General features: G+C 53.9%; 2 protein-coding genes across 4 annotated transcripts; one reads left to right on the forward strand and one right to left on the reverse strand.

The window, feature by feature from the left end:
• Positions 1–883: 883 nt before the first annotated feature.
• On the reverse strand, positions 884–12508 carry ZNF76 (zinc finger protein 76). 3 transcript variants are annotated; one of them, XM_084302052.1, is made up of 15 exons: positions 12436–12508; positions 10758–10949; positions 9496–9576; positions 8306–8383; positions 7959–8161; positions 7051–7128; positions 5926–6042; positions 5439–5514; positions 4952–5077; positions 4427–4606; positions 3904–4137; positions 3380–3519; positions 2380–2532; positions 2157–2270; positions 884–1795 (listed from the first exon to the last, which is right to left on the reverse strand). In XM_084302052.1, exons 2-15 carry the CDS (start codon positions 10828–10830, stop codon positions 1691–1693), a joined length of 1758 nt encoding a protein of 585 aa, XP_084158178.1. In that variant the 5' UTR covers positions 10831–10949; positions 12436–12508; the 3' UTR covers positions 884–1690. The 3 variants fall into 3 exon arrangements, with proteins under 3 accessions (XP_084158178.1, XP_084158176.1, XP_084158177.1); XM_084302050.1 differs by having other exon boundaries at positions 1694–2270; XM_084302051.1 differs by lacking the exon at positions 12436–12508 and adding an exon at positions 11900–12031 and having other exon boundaries at positions 1694–2270.
• A 374-nt stretch (positions 12509–12882) lies between these two features.
• Positions 12883–16239, forward strand: RPL10A (ribosomal protein L10a). The gene is made up of 6 exons (XM_084301790.1): positions 12883–12990; positions 13203–13277; positions 13370–13450; positions 13777–13925; positions 14772–14944; positions 16038–16239. The coding sequence occupies exons 1-6, from the start codon at positions 12890–12892 to the stop codon at positions 16206–16208; spliced, it is 750 nt and encodes a 249-aa protein (XP_084157916.1). The 5' UTR covers positions 12883–12889; the 3' UTR covers positions 16209–16239.
• Positions 16240–18443: the final 2204 nt, after the last annotated feature.

The following is an 18443-nucleotide window of genomic DNA, read 5'->3' on the forward strand; positions in this document are numbered from 1 at the left end:
GATCACAGGGGGAATAAAGGGGATGCGAGGTTTTGGGGCTCCTGGTGTGTGAATGGGGAGCCGGGGCCCTTCGCTCAGCCTGGAGATCAGCAGCTTTCTCAGCACGGAGAAATCCCCTCCCTGGCTCAGGCAGCAGCTTCCTCTTCTCAGCTTTAAGCGAGGAGCTTCCCCTCACAGCAGGAGCACGAGCTGTGCCCGCTGGAAGGGCTCCAGCCCGGCTGCTTCGGGCTCTGTCACCCCGAGGAAAGCTGGGACCTAACCCGGGGGAGGTTGGGGTGGCGGTGCCATGCCCATCCTTTCCTGCACAAACCTCTTCCTCTCCGAACGTCTCGGGTAGATGTGACAAATAAAAACCTGCTCGCTCACAGCTCCCTGTGTGGGCTTTGTTCACAACCCCGGGGCACGGGCACGCACCTGCTGGGCTGAGGAAGGCAGCCCAGGTCCCTCTCCCAGGCTTAGAGGGTTGTAGGATGTGTTCACAGAGAGATTTTCTTACAGTAAGTGACACAATCCCCTACACTGAGGCTTGGAGGAGCCCTTGGAGGAATCAGTAAAGGACCTGGGATGCAGGAGACATCCTTTAGCCCCCCTGAGTCACACTCTGAGGGCTTAGAGGCTGCAGCTGCCCGGCTCACACCCCTCCTCAGCACCGCCCGTGGACAACCACTGCTTTGGCAGGGCACTCAGTCAATTCAGCAAATCTCCTGAACTTCCTTGATCCTTACATCTGGAAAATAATAAAATCCAAGCCCCCCTCCCATCCTCTGCCAGCCGCTGCCTCCAAGGACTGAAAGAGAGAAGTTTTTTTTTTTTTTTAAAAAACAAAACAAAACAAAAAAAACTTTTATTTTTTAATTTCCAATTACATCCAAACCTAGCTCAGCGCCCCACAAGTATCAGTTCACCTCCTTCTGCCCCATGGCGCTGAGTCTGCCGCTGAAATTTGCTCGAGAGCGGAGAGAAGTGTGGTAAAGAGATGGGAGAAATCCTCTCACACCCGGGCGCCCGCTCCGTGTGCACCCCTGGGAACGCTGATTTCCAGCATCAGGGTGGGGCTCTCCCTCTAACACCTGGGCCAGGACAGCCTGGGCTCACAGACAGGGCTTTATTGCTTCTGTGCACTTGCTGCCCCCTTGTCCCTTTCACAGAAGGGTTGGCGGAAAAGGGGAGCTGTGGGGCCATTTCTGGAGGGAGGGGAAAGGAAACGCCACCCCAAAAACATTTGGCTCTCTCAGAGACTGATGAAATCTCCGTGGCTCCGTATCTACTGCGGGAGACTGGCAGGTGTTGGAAACCTCAGCCATGAAGTGAGTAACAGAAGACACAACCTGCCGTCTCCAGACAGAGGGAAGCAGTGTCCGAGGCGAGGAGCAGCGAAATCACTGCTCGGAGCCCAGAAAAAACAGCAGAGCCTCCAGCAGAAGGCAGCAGCCGGGATCTTGGACACTGCTGCGTGTTGAGAGGAGCCCTTCCAGCAGCATCACCCTGGCAGCCCAACGCTGCAGCATCGGCTCTCAGCACCTGCCCGGTGCGCACCAGCCACGTTCAGCTGGCCTTAGACACCTTCCTGCACCTGGGTACCACACGGCTTCCGTGTGCCCGCTGGCCCCGTTCCTGCAGATCTCGATGCCCCCGTGGAGAAACAGGCTCGGGCCGCCTGCTTTCCCCGCCCGGGAGGCTCTTTGGGGTCTCAGCACCCGTTGTCAGACACGGCTGCATCGAGCGTTAGGGGTTCGTGCTGGATTGCTGCTGCTGCCATGCTGATGGCGTCCTCCAGGCTCTGCTGCTCTTCTAGCTAGTGAAGGAAAGAGAAAGAGAACACTGCGCTCCCCAAAAGCGGGCTCAGGAGGCTTGGGCTTGCCCCCCGAGGAGAGAAGCGTGGGTGACAGGGGCATGAAGCAGAGGGACAAAGCAGAGGCACGGTTGTGATGGGGTTTGCTGCTTACGAGGGAACATCCTGTGCTCTAAGGAGCGTGCCCCTGCTCTCCCCTGCACTCCGGGCAGCTGAGAATTAAGGAGCAAGCAACTTGGGCAGGTGGGGGTGCAGCAAAGCAAGAGGTGGCTGCCAAAGCCAGCGGTGGGGACATGCACAGAGGAACAAAGGGGCCGGGGCAGCAGCAGCACCGCTCAGCCTCGCTCCGGGTGCGGCACGGTACCTGCACGGCGATGTGCGTGCCGTTGGCGGTCGCCAGCAAAGCCACCTGCTGATGGCAGAGGGATGCCACTGCCGACTCTTCGGACACGACGGCCCCAGAAGTGACAATGGTGACCTAGGGAAAGGTTAAGACAAAACCCAGTCGTGTCTTAAAATGAAATGTGACCCCCTCCTCGCAGGCTGTAGCTCTGCAGGGATGAGGGCAGGCCCCGCGTTGCCCATACCGGCTGCGTTTTGGTGCCGTCAGCGTTGACCACGGTCACGGTGTGTGTGTCATCAGCCACCAGCTCCTCCTCAGGCACTGCGAGGGCCCCGCTTTGCGTCACCATGCTGATTGCACTGCCCAGGGCCTGCAGGTCTTCCTGTGACAAACTGACCTGGGCAGGGTAAAAACGTGCTCTCAGTCGGGCTGGCTTCTTAGGAAGCCTTACACAACTCCTGAGTTTAGCAACAGCAAGGTCTCCTAAGGATGAAATACTCTCCCCTCCCTCGTGTGGAAGATCTAGGGCACAGAGAACCCCAAGGACTTTGCCCAGGGTGACAGAATTGGTGCAGACCTCACAGACCTCCAGTCTCCAGCTCTACCCCTTCAATCACGCCTCCCCTTCCTATCTCTCTCTCTGGGCTCCTCAGTAACAGTTCATGCAGGCAGCACCTCACACTAAGAGGAAATAAACCTTACTCATGGCAGCTGCTTCCTCTGCCCCATGCCACAGAAGGAGTTTTTCCCAGTCAGCACACAGGCAGCTGGTGAAGGGAAGTACGTGCAAGAGGAGCACTGCCATTTACAGGCTGAAATAAAAAGCAGTCTCCAAATCCAACCCGTGTCAGCAAAGATTGGGAGCTGCCTCTCGACAGCTGGGCAGGAGGTGAGGGTTGGCAGGAGCTGCACACAAGTCCAAATAAATGTCTGCAAGACCCCATCCAGCCACAAGTTGAGGCAGGGACCAGAGGCCTGTGATTTACCCTCCACATCACGGCTGCAGGGGTGGGATAAGGCTGTAAGGAGGGAGCCCTCATGACAGACAGAGCCCACAAAACCCCAGGGCCTGCTTTACACTGAAAAAAAAGTCTTGAAGAGAAGGCCACACGGGGATCCAGACCCCACAGGACACCTGTTTAGTGGCACTGGGAAGTACCCCAAGGCACACAGGGCTGGGAGAGGCAGAACCTCACTCGGATGACTGCTCTCCCCCAAGTGCTGCAGGCTGTTAGCGTCCATACCTGCTCTGTCCCATCCGGAGAGATGAGTGAGACCTGTGCAGGCATAACATCGTCATCTTCCTCTTCATCCTCGTCTTCCTCCATCTCTGACAGGAAAGCAATGTGCTGGCTCTTTGTGGGGGAGCCTTCCTCAGAAGCAGCTGAGCCAGAGAAATAAAAGAGCAAAATGGGAGTGAGAAGCGCTGATTAAAACACAACGGCACCCACCTCACCCCAGCACCTGCCTGCTCCCTGAGGAGCAGATCACGGTGACAACAGCCCAGTGCTGGCTGGGAAAAAAGGACCTTTCTCTCTCCTTGTACTACAGAGAGGAAGAAATTCCATTCCCAGCCCACGACATACAGCTAGGCCCAGGGGTAGCCTTTTCCTTCTGGCCGTGACACAAATCTGGGCACGATGAGCGAGGCCGAAGGTCACAACACAGATTCAGGTCTCAGGTCCCCAGGTCCTTGCTGTCATCTCTCTCCCCTCTGCCACAGGGCCAGCCCCAGCACGCCACAGGCGGCGGGGGAACGACTGCTCACCCTCCAGCTGCTGCTCTTCGTACAGGCCCTGCTCGCTCTCCTCCGTGGCCTCCAGCTCGCCATGGCTGCTGCGCTTGTGCGTGGCCAGCGTGGAGGTCTGGCGGTAGGTCTTCCCACAGCTCTTGCAGGCGTAGGGCTTGCAGCGTGTGTGCACCACGTGGTGCTTGTAGAGGCTGGAGTACTCCGTGAAGCGCTTTCCGCAGCCCGGCACGGTGCAGACGTACGGCTTCTCCCCTAGGGCAGAGGTCACAGAGCAGAGTTTAACCCACTCACCCTCATCGCGCTCCGTGAAGAGATTCCCCATCAAGGGGGAACAGCTGGAGGCAGACCACTGGAACAGGTGGAATCATAATCAGCCCGATAAAACAATTCCCACTTAATTTAATTCCCTAAACCTAACCCTAAAACGTCTGGCCTGGAAACGACCAGCTCAGTCCCCCAGATTTCCCTGCTGCCACACTCGGTGGCTGCAGGCAGTGAGTGGGGAGGAGCAGGTGCCTGTTTCCTCCCCTCCCCTGCTTACCTGTGTGGATTCTCATGTGGTTCTTGTAATTGGTGGCGCTGGTGAAGCCCCTCCCGCAGTTGGGCTCTGGACACATGTAGGGACGCTCGCCCGTGTGCGTTCGGATGTGAACCTTGCGGATGTTGGAGGTGGTAAACGAGCGGCCACAGCCCTCAAACGGGCACTTGAAGGGTCGCTCACCTGCATTGACAGAGCAACGTGGATCAGAGCAGCTGCTGGGGATGCCCTGGACACCTGCACCCCTCCATTTCTCCTCAGTATTACACTCATGAGACCTCCGATCAGCCCCAACTGGATGCTCACTGCCTCCAGCAACACTGGCATCTTTAACCCCTTTTGCTCTGCTGATAGTGAGTCAACAACCCCTGGTGTGACTTTTGCTGCCCGTCTACTTCTGGCTGAACACAACCTCAGTTCTGCCTTGCTTCACCCAAGATACAAAAGGCATGACCCAAAGGCTGAAGCAGTACTGCATCCTGGAGACCCTTTTGATAAGGAGCTCGGTTCTCCTCTTGTACTGCTCACCTGTGTGTGTCCGAATGTGTTTCTGCAGATCCCCAGAAGTTTTGAAGGCTTTGCTGCACATGTCTTCTGGACACTTGTATGGTTTCTCACCAGTGTGTGTTCTCACGTGGCTCTTCAGCCCATACCCTGCCCAGTGACGAAACTGCACAGTTATTTTTATGAGAAGGGAATAACACTGCAAGCTCTGCACCACCTCTCAGTTCACGCACACATCTGTCCTGTGTCTGCAAAGCTGAAGGGGAAGAAATATCCAAAGTGTCTCACAACATCCCTCACAACTCAGTTTCTTCTTTAAACTCCTTTAATAACCAATCAACTTCATAATCAACCAAGTCCTGAGCAGCCTCCCACACTGAAATTCCTTCTCAGAAGGCCTTAAAAGCTAGCTGTGCTTCTTGTGCTCTGCTGGAAAGAATGGCTGACGTTCTCAAGAATTTCAATGTTTCAACAGGACTGAAGACAATTTTGATACAAGAGAAATTGTTACCTGTAGCAAACGCTTTCCCACAGCTTGGGAAGTCGCACACATATGGCCGGTCACCCGTATGAGCACGTTCATGTACCTGGAAGAAAAAGAATAGTCCACAAAGTGAGGTCCAAGACAAAGAAAGACTGAAGAAATGTAGCTGTTGGACAGAATCTGAAGTTCTCTGCTGGGTTTCATCTTGGGCAATTAACATATCTGTCTCTCATGGGTCAAAACCTCTTCCACTGATGTGTTCCCACTTGACTTTTTTGAACTTACAGACGCTTTTTCCTGTTTCTTCAAGGTTGAAAGCACCTCCCTAAAGACCTCAGAGAAAAACTCACTGCAGAGTGATGCGACCAAAGGATACCCTGACATCCCCTGGAGCATTTGACCTTCTCCCAGGAGCGTTTCCCTGCTCCTTTGTAAAGGCACATTCTGATCTGGCATTAGAATCTGGGGGTCTGTTTGGTTTGCACACTGTTTGACTGCACGTGAGCTGCTTTACCTTCAGATGGTGAGCTGTGGTATAGAGGCGGCCGCAGCCTTTGTACCCGCAACGGAAAGCTTTAGTGCCAACCTGCTGCCCCTTCTCACTGCCGTGCACTTCTTCCTCCTGCAAATCCTGCCAAGAGATGTGTCCTGGTTTCAGTTAGAACAGAATTAATTTTCTTCCTAGTAGCTGGTGGAATGCTATGTTTTGGCTTAGGATGAGAAGAGTGCTGATAACACCCCGATGTTTTAATTCTTGCAGAGCAGTGCTTATACCAAGCCAAGGACATCTCAGCTTCTTGCTCTGTCCTGCCAACAGGCAGGCTGGGGGTGCAGTAAGAGCTGGGAGGGGACAGACCCAGGACAGGTGACCCAAACTAGCCAAAGGGGTATTCCATACCATCTGGGGTCATGCTAAACAATATATAGGGGTGGCTAGCCACGGGGAGGGGGCCGGACTGCTCGGGGTTAGGCTGGGCATCGGTCAGCGGGTGGTGAGCAATTGCATTGTGCATCACTTGTTTGTACATATTATTATTACTTTCCTATTAGCACCATTGTAACATTATTGTTATTGTTGTTGTTATTATTTTGTTATTATTATTTTCCTGTCCTATTAAACTGTCTTTATCTCAACTCACGGGCTTCACTTTCCATTTCTCTCCCCCGTCCCAGAGAGGGAGGGGGGAGGGTGAGCGAACGGCTGCGTGGTATTTAGCTGCCAGCCAGGTTAAACCACGACAAGATGTATGGAAATTAGGAAATTAATTCATCCAGCCACTAGGGCAGGCTTTGCAAAGCCCACACAGATCAGTTCCTTCCTTGCCATACACGTGCACTCCTTCAGTTAGCCCCACAAAGCGTGTTCCTGCACACACAGATTGTACACACACGGTGCGACACACGTGACAGGGCAGGGGTCTAAGAAGCAGAATTTCCCATCCCTACCTCCCAACTCACTGGGTGTTCTCAGGCACATAACTCACCTCTCCATGCTTCACTTGGCTCATTTGTAAAACCAGTATCTACCAGATTTGCTAGCATTACAGAGAAGCCCCCAAAAGATTATTTTTCCTAGCTCTGTGCTCTGCATCAAGGAGTGTAGCCTACTTCTAGAAATGCATCTCTGAAAAATTCAGACCTGAGAAGGGACATCACTGGACTCCTTGCTCTTCACATGAGAAGCATTAGTTACTCCCTCTCCTTCCTTGTCAGACACCTGCAAACAAAGAGGCAAGGCACTATTCACACCTTGGTACAGCGCAGAGCCCGTGAGCAACCCATGCACAAAAGCATTCCCAGCAGCAGCAGCAGCACCCTGTTCTTCTCCAGGGAGCTGGGGGAGGCTGGTCCTGCCACAGCAGAAAGGCTGCAATATTTTTAGCTGCCCAGCTGAGCACTGTATCAGCACACTCCTTGTAGCCCCTTCAACACCGTGAAGATGGGAGAAAATGTCAGCACACAAGACTGCAGACGTTGGTAGGCCCTGCAGTGCCAATACGTGTTAAGATTGGAAGTTATTATGGTTTTTAAGGTCTTTTTTTTTTTTTTTTAACATGGGAACAGTGGGTGTAACTTAGCCACTCTTGACACGTAAGAGATTTGTCTCAATCTGCTGCCTGAACCATGTATGGAAGAGAGTATCATACCCAGGTGGTGTTAGGAGAAACACAGGCACACAGGAAGCAAAAACCTAAAAAGGGGGGATGCACAAAGCAAGAAAAAAAATCCAAGCTGTATCACAGCACCTCCCTGCTTTCCCAAACCTCTGCCTGCAGTAGCTTAAGGGTAAAAGGCCCGGCACTCTGCAGGTACGAGCTAGGTGGTGAAATAGGAACCTGACACACTCCAGGTCCTTGTCAGCCACCCACCAGGGCTGGCGCTCTCACAAAAGCCCTGCCTAGCTTCTCTTCCCAAAGTTGGCACTGCTGTAAAACTGACACATGGAAGTGCAAATGAAAGGAGGTAACTTAAACTCCAGGCCAAATGCAGACTAGTACACCAGTCCCTCAGCACTGCTGGCAGACCATGAAAGGCTTGCATCCTCACCTTGCTGGCGTACTGCTTTAATGCGTTAATGGTCTCGACATCAAAGGCATCGTCTTCCTCCTCTCCAGCTAACTCCTCTAGCCCAGCTTCTGCCTGCACTTCCAGGATGGTGCTGCCAGGGGGCACGATGACAGGACGATGTATGTAGGCGGTGGAACCATCCTCGAGCTGGACAGCCTCAAAAGTGCTGGAGTCGTAACTTTCTGCAAGGGGAAGCAACAAAATCAAACGTCAAAGAGCTGCTGAGTGGGAGCCACCCGTCATCTCCCCAGGCCACCTACAGCCTTGGAGATCCATGACAATTCAGCACTTTCTGCTCCAGCTGCCACGAAAGGGGAATATTTTACCTTTAGGTGCGTTCTGTATGTAGGCCATGCTGCCATCTTCCAACACTACTGGCTGCCCGTCCTCGAAAGATACAGGCTCTGGAAAAAAAGGGGAAAAAAAAATCCATACACATTATTGGGAGACTCAGATGGGATGGAGGGGTAGTGCACCAGCTCCTGAGCACTGCAGTAACCACAACTGTAGTTTTAAGACACCGCCTGAGCCCTTCAGTCCTAAAGTTTGAGTTTTTTTCAGGCTTCACGCATAATTTCATGGCACTTCTTTAGCTCTTCGGGGTAATGCAACATTTCACCAATTAGAAACTGCCAGGCGACGTCCTGGACGTGATGTACAGCTCTAGCACAGATGTGTAGAAGATAACACACAGAGCCCACGGCAGGGGAAGCAGAGATGACAATGAAAAGCCCTTGCACTGTGTGTGGGTGTTTGGAGACAGGAAGGAGGATAAAGGGAGGAAAAGGGCAGAGCCAGGCACGCAAAATGGATTTCAAGCAACCTTTGGAGAACAGAAATGGGAGGTGGCAAAGAACTTGGCAGGGTGAAGGGAGGACTGCCCAGAGCAACTGATTTCTTTCTACCTGCCCTTTCATACCTGGCTGAGGATTGCTTTGTGCAACTTTCCTTCCTGCCACAGGAAATGAATTCCCATCACTTCTGGGACTATCATCACCTCCTTTCACAGCTGATGGCCCAGTGAACAAGGTGACAAAACTTCCAATAATCCCCACCCTTCCCCCTCAAACAACTATTTCAGAATATGTTATCTTATAGGTCAGAGGAAATTCCAGTTCAGCTGCTCCTAAATGGAACAATTTTTGTTCGGGCTCCACAGTTAGCACAAGCACAGCACACAGCTTGCTGGCCTTGCCTGCAGACTCATGATCCAGACGGACAAAATGTGAGAGCCCACACGTGGCACAACACCTAACAAGCATTTGCTTACCACAGCAGCAAAATTAGCTTCTTGACAAATCGCTAAGAACTACGCAGGAAATCACATGTTCTATGTTCCTGTTCACTCAGCCTCAAAACCATGGAAATTTAAAACAAGCAAATGAACAACAACAAAAAAAACAACCCACCACCCCTAGAAGGACTCAAAACTAGAGCCACAGCTGCTGGGACACGGATGATTTCCATCACATCAATGTCCTTCTGAGGAGAAGGAAGGTGAATTTACAGTCCTCACCTTTCTGAACCGTCACCTGATGGATATAAGCTGTGGTCCCATCTTCAAGTTCAATGACTTGGCCTTCGATCAGCTTTGCATCTGGAAGAGTTAAAAACAACGCCATCAGCGCTGCCTGCAGAGCCCACAGCCCTTCTGGTCTCATGAGCTGTCCCCTTGGCTGCGCCTTCTCAAGGAAGGCGGTCACACGAGACAGCGTACCGGCGCTTATAAGCAGTTATTTATCGTGCTTTCCCCTCAGCCACAGAGGAACTTGACTTCCCAGACCTCCCTTTCCTAGACAGGAGAATAGAAGACAAAGAACCTCAGTCATCACTTGTTTACAAGCTGCCCTTCACAGCTCCTTAAGCCAAGAAGCAGAAAGAATGATGTGTGCTAAGCACTTTGGATTTAAAGTAGAAAGCAGTTCGACTTGTGCTGGAAAAAGCTCAATTGTCAGCTTGTAATGGCATCAGCAGTGACCTGAACATTTCTTTTCTTTTCTTTTACTTTATTTTTTCTTTACTTAGGTTGAGGATCAACTCTTGGAGAAAAATTAGAGGTCCTAAAGGGGTCTAAAGCACTGCTGCCCTTGATGAGTTGGGAAGATTGGACTCTTAAAAAGTAGTGCAAATCTGAGTAACCCTGCAATAACATTTTAGTTACAGTTATTCCGTGCAGAGCAGACACTGCTCCATCCCACCTGAACTCAAGGAATCCAAGTTGCTCTCACCTGGTGCAAAGTGTCTAGGGGACAGGCCACAAAATTTTCAAGAAAGTTCAACTCCACATATTTAACAAATTTGCAGAGTTCACACAGAAAAGTAAGCAAGCCAGCAATCACCAGGACCTGGAATCCTTGCAACCTGAGTCCTGTTCCATGAGCTGGGAAATGACACGTCCCTTTTCTCAGGAACAGCAGATGGTGAAGAAAGGAGCACCCTACAAACCCCAAAGTAAAGGAAGTTGTTGGGTTTGGCACTGATGCCGTGACAGTTAACCAACACTGAGATCAGATCTGCATCCCCTTGAGTGAGACGGGCACTGCTGTGAACCAAACGCTGCGCACCTCAGTGGAAGCAAGCGTTCTGCTCAGCTTCAGGGGAAGTTTTGGATGAATAAGGTCCTGCACGCCACACAGGTAACACAGTTGGAAGTACAAAGCAACAACACAAAATACACGACAGCCCGTGTGACACCAGGACACTTTTGAGAACTCCAACTTCCATTTCAAGGGGTTGTTCAAGAGGCTTTTGTTCTTTCCAGCCCAAAGAAGCCGTTACCTTTGACAGCCTGCTGAATGTAGGCTGTCGTCCCATCACTAAGGGTCACTGCTTGCAAGCCCAAGCTCTCCATCCTGCCCCGGTGACCTGTCCTCAGACATGAATTTTGCTTTACTCGGCGTGCTCTCGGGGAGCGCTGGGACTCAGAGCACAAGGTCAGTGGAACAGCAAGTCCTCTTCTTCGTTACAAGCCTGAAATAAAAAGAACAATTCAAGTTTTATTTTTTTCCCTGAAGTATACATGTTGTTTTTGGCATATTCATCCTGGAGAAGAGAGGGCTTTTGGGAGACCTTATAACAACTTCCCACTACCTAAAGGGGGCCACAGGAAAGCAGGAGAGGGACTCTTTGTCAGGGGTGTAGTGACAGAACAAGGGGAAATGGCTTTGAAATAAAAGAAGAGAGATTTAAGTTAGATATAAGGAGGAAATTCTTTACTTTGAGGGTGGTGAGGCCCTGGCACAGGCTGCCCAGAGGAGCTGTGGGTGCCCCATCCCTGGCGGTGTTCAAGGTCAGGCTGGATGGGGCTCAGCACAGCCTGCTCTAGTGAAAGGTGTCTTGCCCATGGCAGGGGGTGGAACCAGATATCTGTAAGGCCCCTTCCATCCCAAACCATCCTGTGTTTCTACCATTCTAGGTTCCTATGACTCTAGGACATGAAGAAAAGCTTGAGTGGCAAACTTTTGGAGTCCGTAAAGCCTTAAATTGGAAAAAGGATCCATTTCTCCTATACCAACGTCAGGATTTTCTAAAAGGCAGGGCAAGCAGCCTGCCTACAGACAAACACACGATAAAACTCATCAAGCCAGCGGACAGACAGACTCTGTAGAGTCAGTGTGAATACCACACCCAACCCTCCTCCAAAAGGCCTGCAGGACAGGTGCCCAGACCCCTTAAGCCCCGACCCCGCAGCCTGGAGGCGAGCTGTGTTGGCAGGGGCGGGCTGACAGCGCCTGGAGGTGCCCTGGGCTGCTCTTCCCTTCCCAGTTCCCAGCTTAATAAATTGAAATCTTTGATTGTAACCCTCTTAATGACTGTAACCCTATCTGGGACTCAGTCATTTATCACATGGGGCACCCGAATTTCGGGCCTCGGGCAGGTGATGCCGAACCCCCGCCCCGAGCACTTCTCTTGATGCCCACCTGCAGCGGGACTCCTCGGGGGTCACCTCTGAGATAACCCAGGCTTTTATCACTTTGCCCTGATATTTTTATCGTTTTACTTCCCAGAACCTCCAGTATTTTATCACTTTGCCCTGATATTTTATCTTTTTGCCTTCCCAGAACCACCAATATCCCATCATTTCACCCTGATATTTCACTTCTCCTTCCGAGAACCACCAATATTTTATCATTTCGCCCTAATACTTCACCATTTCGCCCTAATATCCCATTTCTCCTTCCCAGAACCACCAATATCCCATCATTTCACCCTAATATTTCACTTCTCCTTCCCAGAGCCACCAATATCCTGTCATTTCACCCTAATATTTCACTTCTCCTTCCCAAAACCACCAATATCCCATCATTTCACCCTAATACTTCATCATTTCGCCCCACTATTTCCCCACAGCTGCCTCCCCCCGTGCTGTGCCCCCCCCCAGGGCTCCCCTTTTGGGGTCCCCCCCTCAGGGCCTGGGACCCCCCTGAGCCCCTCCCCCTCCCCCCCCGGCACCGACCTGAGGCAACCCGCCAGGCCCGAGTCCGCCGCCGGACCGCCATGCACCGCGACCCGGCCCCTGCGCGTCCCGCCCCGCAACCAGCATAGCGGCAGAAGGCGCCGCCGAGCCCCGGCCGCCCGCGGGCGGTTATTCAGGTTCCGGGGCCCCGCGCCGCACAGCCCCTCACTGCCTCCCGGAAGTGGGCTGCAACGGACTGCTTGAGGCGAGTGAGGCGCGCATGCGCAGTGCCCTACGGTGAAGCCAAAAGGCACCGGGCGCCTGGTGTGGGCAGGCCCGTTTCGGGGCTCGCCCGTGAAGCTGCCTCCACAAAATCACCGGGTAAACACCGGCAGGGCCGGCCCGCGAACGAACGGCCCGTGGGGAGCAGCCGAGAACCGGCGGAACCCGCTGCGAGCCCGCTGCGCCGCACCCAAGATGGCGGCTCCGTGCCGCACACCCCGCCACTCCCAGCATGGCGCCCGACGCTTCCTGCTCTCGTGAGATTTCCGGCCATATTTATAGCGCGCGGGGCTCCGCCCCCCTCCTTTCTGCCCGAGCAGCCGCCGCCATGAGGTGGGTGCGGGCCGGCCGCTGCCATCCGCCGCCATCCGCCGCCATCCTCCGCCATCCGGCCCCGATGAGCGGCCCGGGGGGTTGGCAGGGGCCGGGGGATGGCGGCCGATAGCGGGGATGAAGCGCGGATGATGCGGGGCGGGCCCGGCGGCCTGGCCCTCCGCCCGCGGCCTAGCCCCGCGCCTGAGCCCGCGCCGCTTCTCCCCCCGCAGCAGCAAAGTGTCCCGCGACACCCTGTACGAGGCGGTGAAGGAGGTGCTGCAGGGCAGCAAGACCAAGAAGCGCAAGTAAGAGCCCAGCCCAGGCACCCTACCCACTCTTTGCCCTCTTCCCTCACCCCCTCGAGCCTTTACCCGGCTGCTTTCCCCCCCCCCTCCAGGTTCGTGGAGACGGTGGAGCTGCAGATCAGCCTGAAGAACTACGACCCGCAGAAAGACAAACGCTTCTCCGGCACCGTCAGGTTCGCCAAACTCTCGCTCCCACCCAGCCTTCAGCCCGCAGCCCCCTCCGATGGGCAGGGCGCTTGGCCCAGGCGGTGCTGAACGCCCAGGGTAGTTCAGGACGCCCCTCCCCAGGGGGGTGCGGCTGGACGGACCCCCACCCTGGGTCTTAAAACGTGAGGGGAGGTGCGGGCAAGGCCACGGCGCTGCCCCCACCGCCCTGCCCGCGAGGGCAGGTGAGGAGCCGTGGAGGAAGGCGGCGAGGTGCTGCGGTAAGGTGTCACCGTGATGGGGTCGCTCTGGTGCGTGGTCCTGCAGCGTGGGGTGACTCTGGTTCTGTCCGCAGGCTGAAATCCACCCCCCGGCCCAAGTTCTCGGTGTGCTTGCTGGGGGATCAGCAGCACTGCGATGAGGCCAAGGCCGTCGACATCCCGCACATGGACATAGAGGCTCTGAAGAAACTCAACAAGAACAAGAAGTTGGTGAAGAAGCTGGGTGAGTGGTGGTGGGGATGCGTCACTCAGTACCGTGGCTGAGCTGGGAGGGCTGGGCAAGCAGCACGGTTCTCCCTGTGTCTGGATTTCCATGACACGATTAGTTGGAAAGAACAGAAAACTGCCCAAAGTCAGCAAGAAGAACAGGGATCTGTCTAAAAAGTACCTAGAAGAGCTAAGATCCTTCTTCAGGAGTGCTGGGTGATCGTCCTCTCCCAGAAGGAGGGGCTGCAGGAGAACTGTTGGTATCTCCCCAAAGGTAGCGCTGTTCCCTGGTGCTCCTTTCCTGGTCAGGGAGCTGGAGAGCAGCAACAGCAGAGTAAAAGTGGGGGCAAGACTTGGCTTGAGTCCTGCACTATTTACATAGACAGAATGTGGTTGGCTTATTTTAACCTGGTAGCCTATAAGGCTTTTCCCTTTCTGCAAAATCAGTCATTTTGACACATGTCAAGCAAAGAAAACTTAGCCTTCAATCATAATTAACCTCGGAACCACATGTAGGTGGGAGGTGATGCAGGAGGCGTGCTGGGAGCTAGGCCTGGCAGGTGGATGTTACATCCCCCTCCACACGTGCAAAGAACATCAGAGGAGGCTCCTGATGCAGCTAAGAGTTGAGTGGCAGTGATGTGGCACAAAAAATGTTTTTCATGGGAACAGTTACGTACAGCAGGGGTGTGGGGTCACCGTCAGGATGTGAGGCTGGGTCCTGGCGGGGCTGGCTGGTGTGCCAGGAGGAATTGGTAACAGGGTTGGAAAAAGGCAGGATTCTGGGAATGTGAATGTGTTGGGAGGAAATGTAGAGGCTGAGCTGAGGATCCTTCTTCACCTACCTTTGCTCTCCTCACAGCCAAGAAGTACGATGCCTTCCTGGCCTCCGAGTCCTTGATCAAGCAAATCCCTCGAATCCTGGGTCCAGGCCTGAACAAAGCTGGCAAATTCCCTTCTCTCCTCACTCACAATGAGAACCTGGTGGCCAAGGTGGACGAGGTCAAATCCACCATCAAGTTTCAGATGAAGAAGGTAAAAAGCACAGGGCTTACCTTAACCTGGGGGTTGTTGGCAGGTCCCTTGTGCGTGGCTGCGATCTCTGCTCCGGGCTGTAGGTGTCCCTGCAGCATCTTAGACCAGCTCCTGGGAGCAGCATCGCAGCGAAGGGCCGCAGCCACCAGAGCGTTCAGCTGCTAACTGGGAAGGAGCAATTTGCGGTTGAAAGATCTTAGAGCAAATGATCAGGAGGCGATCCTGATGGGAGTGCTGAGCACAATGGCTCGTAATTAACACTCCTCGCAGCGAGCGGGTGACACTTGCAGGGTGGGGCCCTGGTGCCCAGTGGGGCTGTGCAGGCAGCAGTGCTTTGTCAGGGGCAAGCTTGGGGCTCGACTTCAAAAATGAGCTTCGTGGCAGCTCTGCGGATGTCTGCTCTCTCCGTCAGAGATGGGAAGGCACGCTGACTCCCCGAAACCAAAACAACCCCATTTAGGCATGGTAATTCTCTGCCAGTGGTCTGAATGCGACTCCTGGGTATTGCTCGGAATTAGCAGCTCTGCTAGCTGAGGTGCGCCCTCGGACTCCTCCAGCTGATCTGGGCTCGAGGGCACAACAACTGGAAGGACCCAGCGAATGGGAGAGTTTGCAAATGCTGCAGCCTTTCAAGCAGCCGAGCTAATGATATCCTGACACTTCCCTTGTCAGCTCGCTCGTAAATCCTTTTGTCTTCGGCCTGCGGGGAGCGTTGCCTTACAAGCTGCTTGGCGAGGCTGGCAGGCGGAGGCTTGGCCCCCGCGCGCACTGTGCGCAGAAAGAAGGGGCTGCTGCCAAAACTGAAAGCGAAGCAGGCGCCACGCTTGGGGGTGAAGTTTGGAGCTTACAGGCTGCGTTAGCAGCTCGCAGGGAACGTGCCAGCGCTGCCTGGCGAGCGGGGCACGGGATCAGAGAGGTAGAGGAGAGGTTTGAGCCCGCTTCCCACCTGCTCACAGCGCGTTAGGCTCCTACCCCTGGATGAGCTGGGGAAATCCTGTCCAGCTGGCAGAGCAGGCAGGGATCTGGTACCTCAGGGCCTTGGGTTCTTGCTGTGCCCCTCAGCGTGTGCATGACCCCGCTGTGCTGCCCCCAGGTGCTCTGTCTGGCCGTGGCCGTGGGTCACGTGAAGATGACGGAGGACGAGCTCGTCTACAACATCCACCTGGCCATCAACTTCCTGGTGTCCTTGCTGAAGAAGAACTGGCAGAACGTGCGCGCTCTGTACATCAAGAGCACCATGGGGAAGCCCCAGCGCCTGTACTGAGAGGGCAGCAATAAACTTTTTAGGACACTGACGGTGCCTTTTGGTGGTGTTTCTCCAAAGCTGCTTGGGCAGGGTTGTGTAAGGAGCTGCTGGTGGGGACGTGAGTTCAAGGGGAACACCAGAATTCACATTGGGGCTTTTGGAGGAGCAACACAAGGGGGTTGCTTGGGAGGGACAGGCTTCTGATCCCACAACCAAAGCAGGAGGGAGGGGGAACAGCTCCACTAACACCTAGAACAGGCAAAAGGGAGGTTGTTACCACAAAGCTGAGGGCTCACAGTGCAGGTCACTGCTCAGCAGTCGAGGTGGGACCCCAGGGTCCCCTTGCTCCCCCCCCAGAAGGGTCCCTCACCTCATGGGGGCAGCTCCCTGCTCCAGCAGCCTCCTTGCTCCTGGGGGTGGGCTCACATTTATAGGGTTTTGCTGTCCTTACAGGGACCAATGAAGGGTCGGGGGCTCCTCCTGCCCAGCAGCAGCTCGTGAGGACCTGATGGAGCTTTCCAGCTGGCCCCAGTCACCTTTGGGTTTAGGGGAACGGGCCCTGCTGGGGGCCCCAGTACTGGTGCTGGCCCCAGTACAAGAAGCGGTTCTTGGCAGCTTCGCTTTGCTCTGGCCTAGCAGAGGGGTCCCGAACCAGTCCCCGTCCAATTTCTGGGCTAAAAATGAGATTCAGTGCATTTAATTAACGTATATAAATAAATACATTGTGTAGTGGCTGGTGGGCTGATGGCAGGCTATAGGATTTAAATTTCTGGGGAAAGAAAAAAAAAGCCCTCTACCCTTGAACAGAGCGTGTCGTAGCATCCAAGGGAACAAAACAATGAAACCAGCTCTGGAGCCTGCTGTTAGAAACCTTTAAAATAAGTGTCAGAGCCAGTTTCTGAAAGATCAACACAACACCAAGAAATTCCATTTAATAATTAAAAAAAGACAATACAAAATGCAAACATTTCTTTTTACAAAGTTCAGATACATTTTTTTTTTTTTTAATCAAGTGCAAATAACTTTATGAACTACATCTTTCTCGTTAACTTTACTCATTTTGCTGGAGATGGTAAATCACGGCCTACTGCAAAAGGCAGATATAAATATTCCAACATGAAAAAAAAAAAACAAAAAACGACAGAACACACAACAACCCTTCGTTATGTTCCCCGCGTCGAGACATTCAATCCATCCGAGAGGTGGCTGGTGCCGTTTTCAGCCTTTCAAACCTTTTCTGAGTCATTTTTTGGGGGATTTGTGGTGAAAGGACTGCTCCTTCCTGGTGGCCCCGTGGACTTTTGAGGGGGTTGTTTGGGAATATTGGTGAAAAAGGAGAGGATTTGGTACCAGAGCTCTTTGTCCTTCACGCCAGGACGTGCCACCCGGCTTGCCTCTTCCAGAGCTGCCTCTGGGGACGGAGGTGGCCGGCGTGGGGACATGTGGCACCCAGGACAGCCCCACAGGGCTCCCGGCGGCAGCAGCCCCAATTTTAAATCATGGAGACTGAAAAAAAAAAAAAAACAACCAAAAAACCTGGGGGGAGGAAGGAGGGGCTGCACTGCACCGGGGCCACCAGGGCGTGCGTTCCCGGGGTGGGTTTTTTTTTGGTCCTTTTATTTCTTCTAAAATATGAAAGACCCTTTCAGCGGTCACTGCTCCGCTGCGACTACCCTAGAGCAATAAAGAAGAAGAAAAAAAAAAACAAAAAAACTCCAAATCCCTACAACAGCTTTTGTGCATCAAAGCAGCTGCTCGCAGGCACCAACCGAGTGACAAAGAGCTCGGCCCCCAGATGTCGAGCTTCCAAGCGGGCTGGGAGCCGGGCAGCAGGAGGGACGAGCCCGCAGCTGCGATGAATCAGGGATCAGGGCAGCCTCCAGCATCCTGGGGACAAACCTCAGCCCCGCTCCGCCGGCCCTAATCCAGCCTGAGCCCCTCATAACGCCCGGGAGAAGCTCTTGGGGTCCAAATTGAGGAGGGGACACCCGGGCCAGCAGCCGGTTTCGGCATGGACTGAGCCTGGGTCATCAAGGGAGATGTGGTGCAATAAATAATTGCTCGTTAAGAGCCTGGGGAGCGGGGCTCACCCCACGTGAGGTCAAGGGACAGTGAGAGAAGCAGGGGTGGGGACAGGCAGCAGCAGAGCTGAGCCCCAGCCCAGCACCTTTCCTCCAGGAGCAGCAGGATGGGGTTGGGGATGGGGGGTGACAGCCGAGACCCAGTGGGAATGAGGGCTGGGGAGGAGGACAA

Source organism: Netta rufina (genome assembly GCF_964035555.1).
Source record: "Netta rufina genome assembly, chromosome: 26".
Taxonomy (NCBI): Eukaryota; Metazoa; Chordata; class Aves; order Anseriformes; family Anatidae; genus Netta; species Netta rufina.

Coding starts and splice junctions, on each gene's coding strand:
- ZNF76 (XM_084302050.1), bottom strand. CDS start 10,830: ATGGAGAGCTTGGGCTTGCAAGCAGTGACCCTTAGTGATGGGACGACA. Junction 8,162..8,305: donor CATACAGAACGCACCTAAAG/GTAAAATATTCC, acceptor TTCCCCTTGCAG/AAAGTTACGACTCCAGCACT. Junction 6,043..7,050: donor CCAGTGATGTCCCTTCTCAG/GTCTGAATTTTT, acceptor ATCTCTTGGCAG/GATTTGCAGGAGGAAGAAGT.
- RPL10A (XM_084301790.1), top strand. CDS start 12,890: ATGGCGCCCGACGCTTCCTGCTCTCGTGAGATTTCCGGCCATATTTAT. Junction 13,278..13,369: donor AGCAAGACCAAGAAGCGCAA/GTAAGAGCCCAG, acceptor CCCCCCCTCCAG/GTTCGTGGAGACGGTGGAGC. Junction 13,926..14,771: donor GAAGTTGGTGAAGAAGCTGG/GTGAGTGGTGGT, acceptor CTCTCCTCACAG/CCAAGAAGTACGATGCCTTC.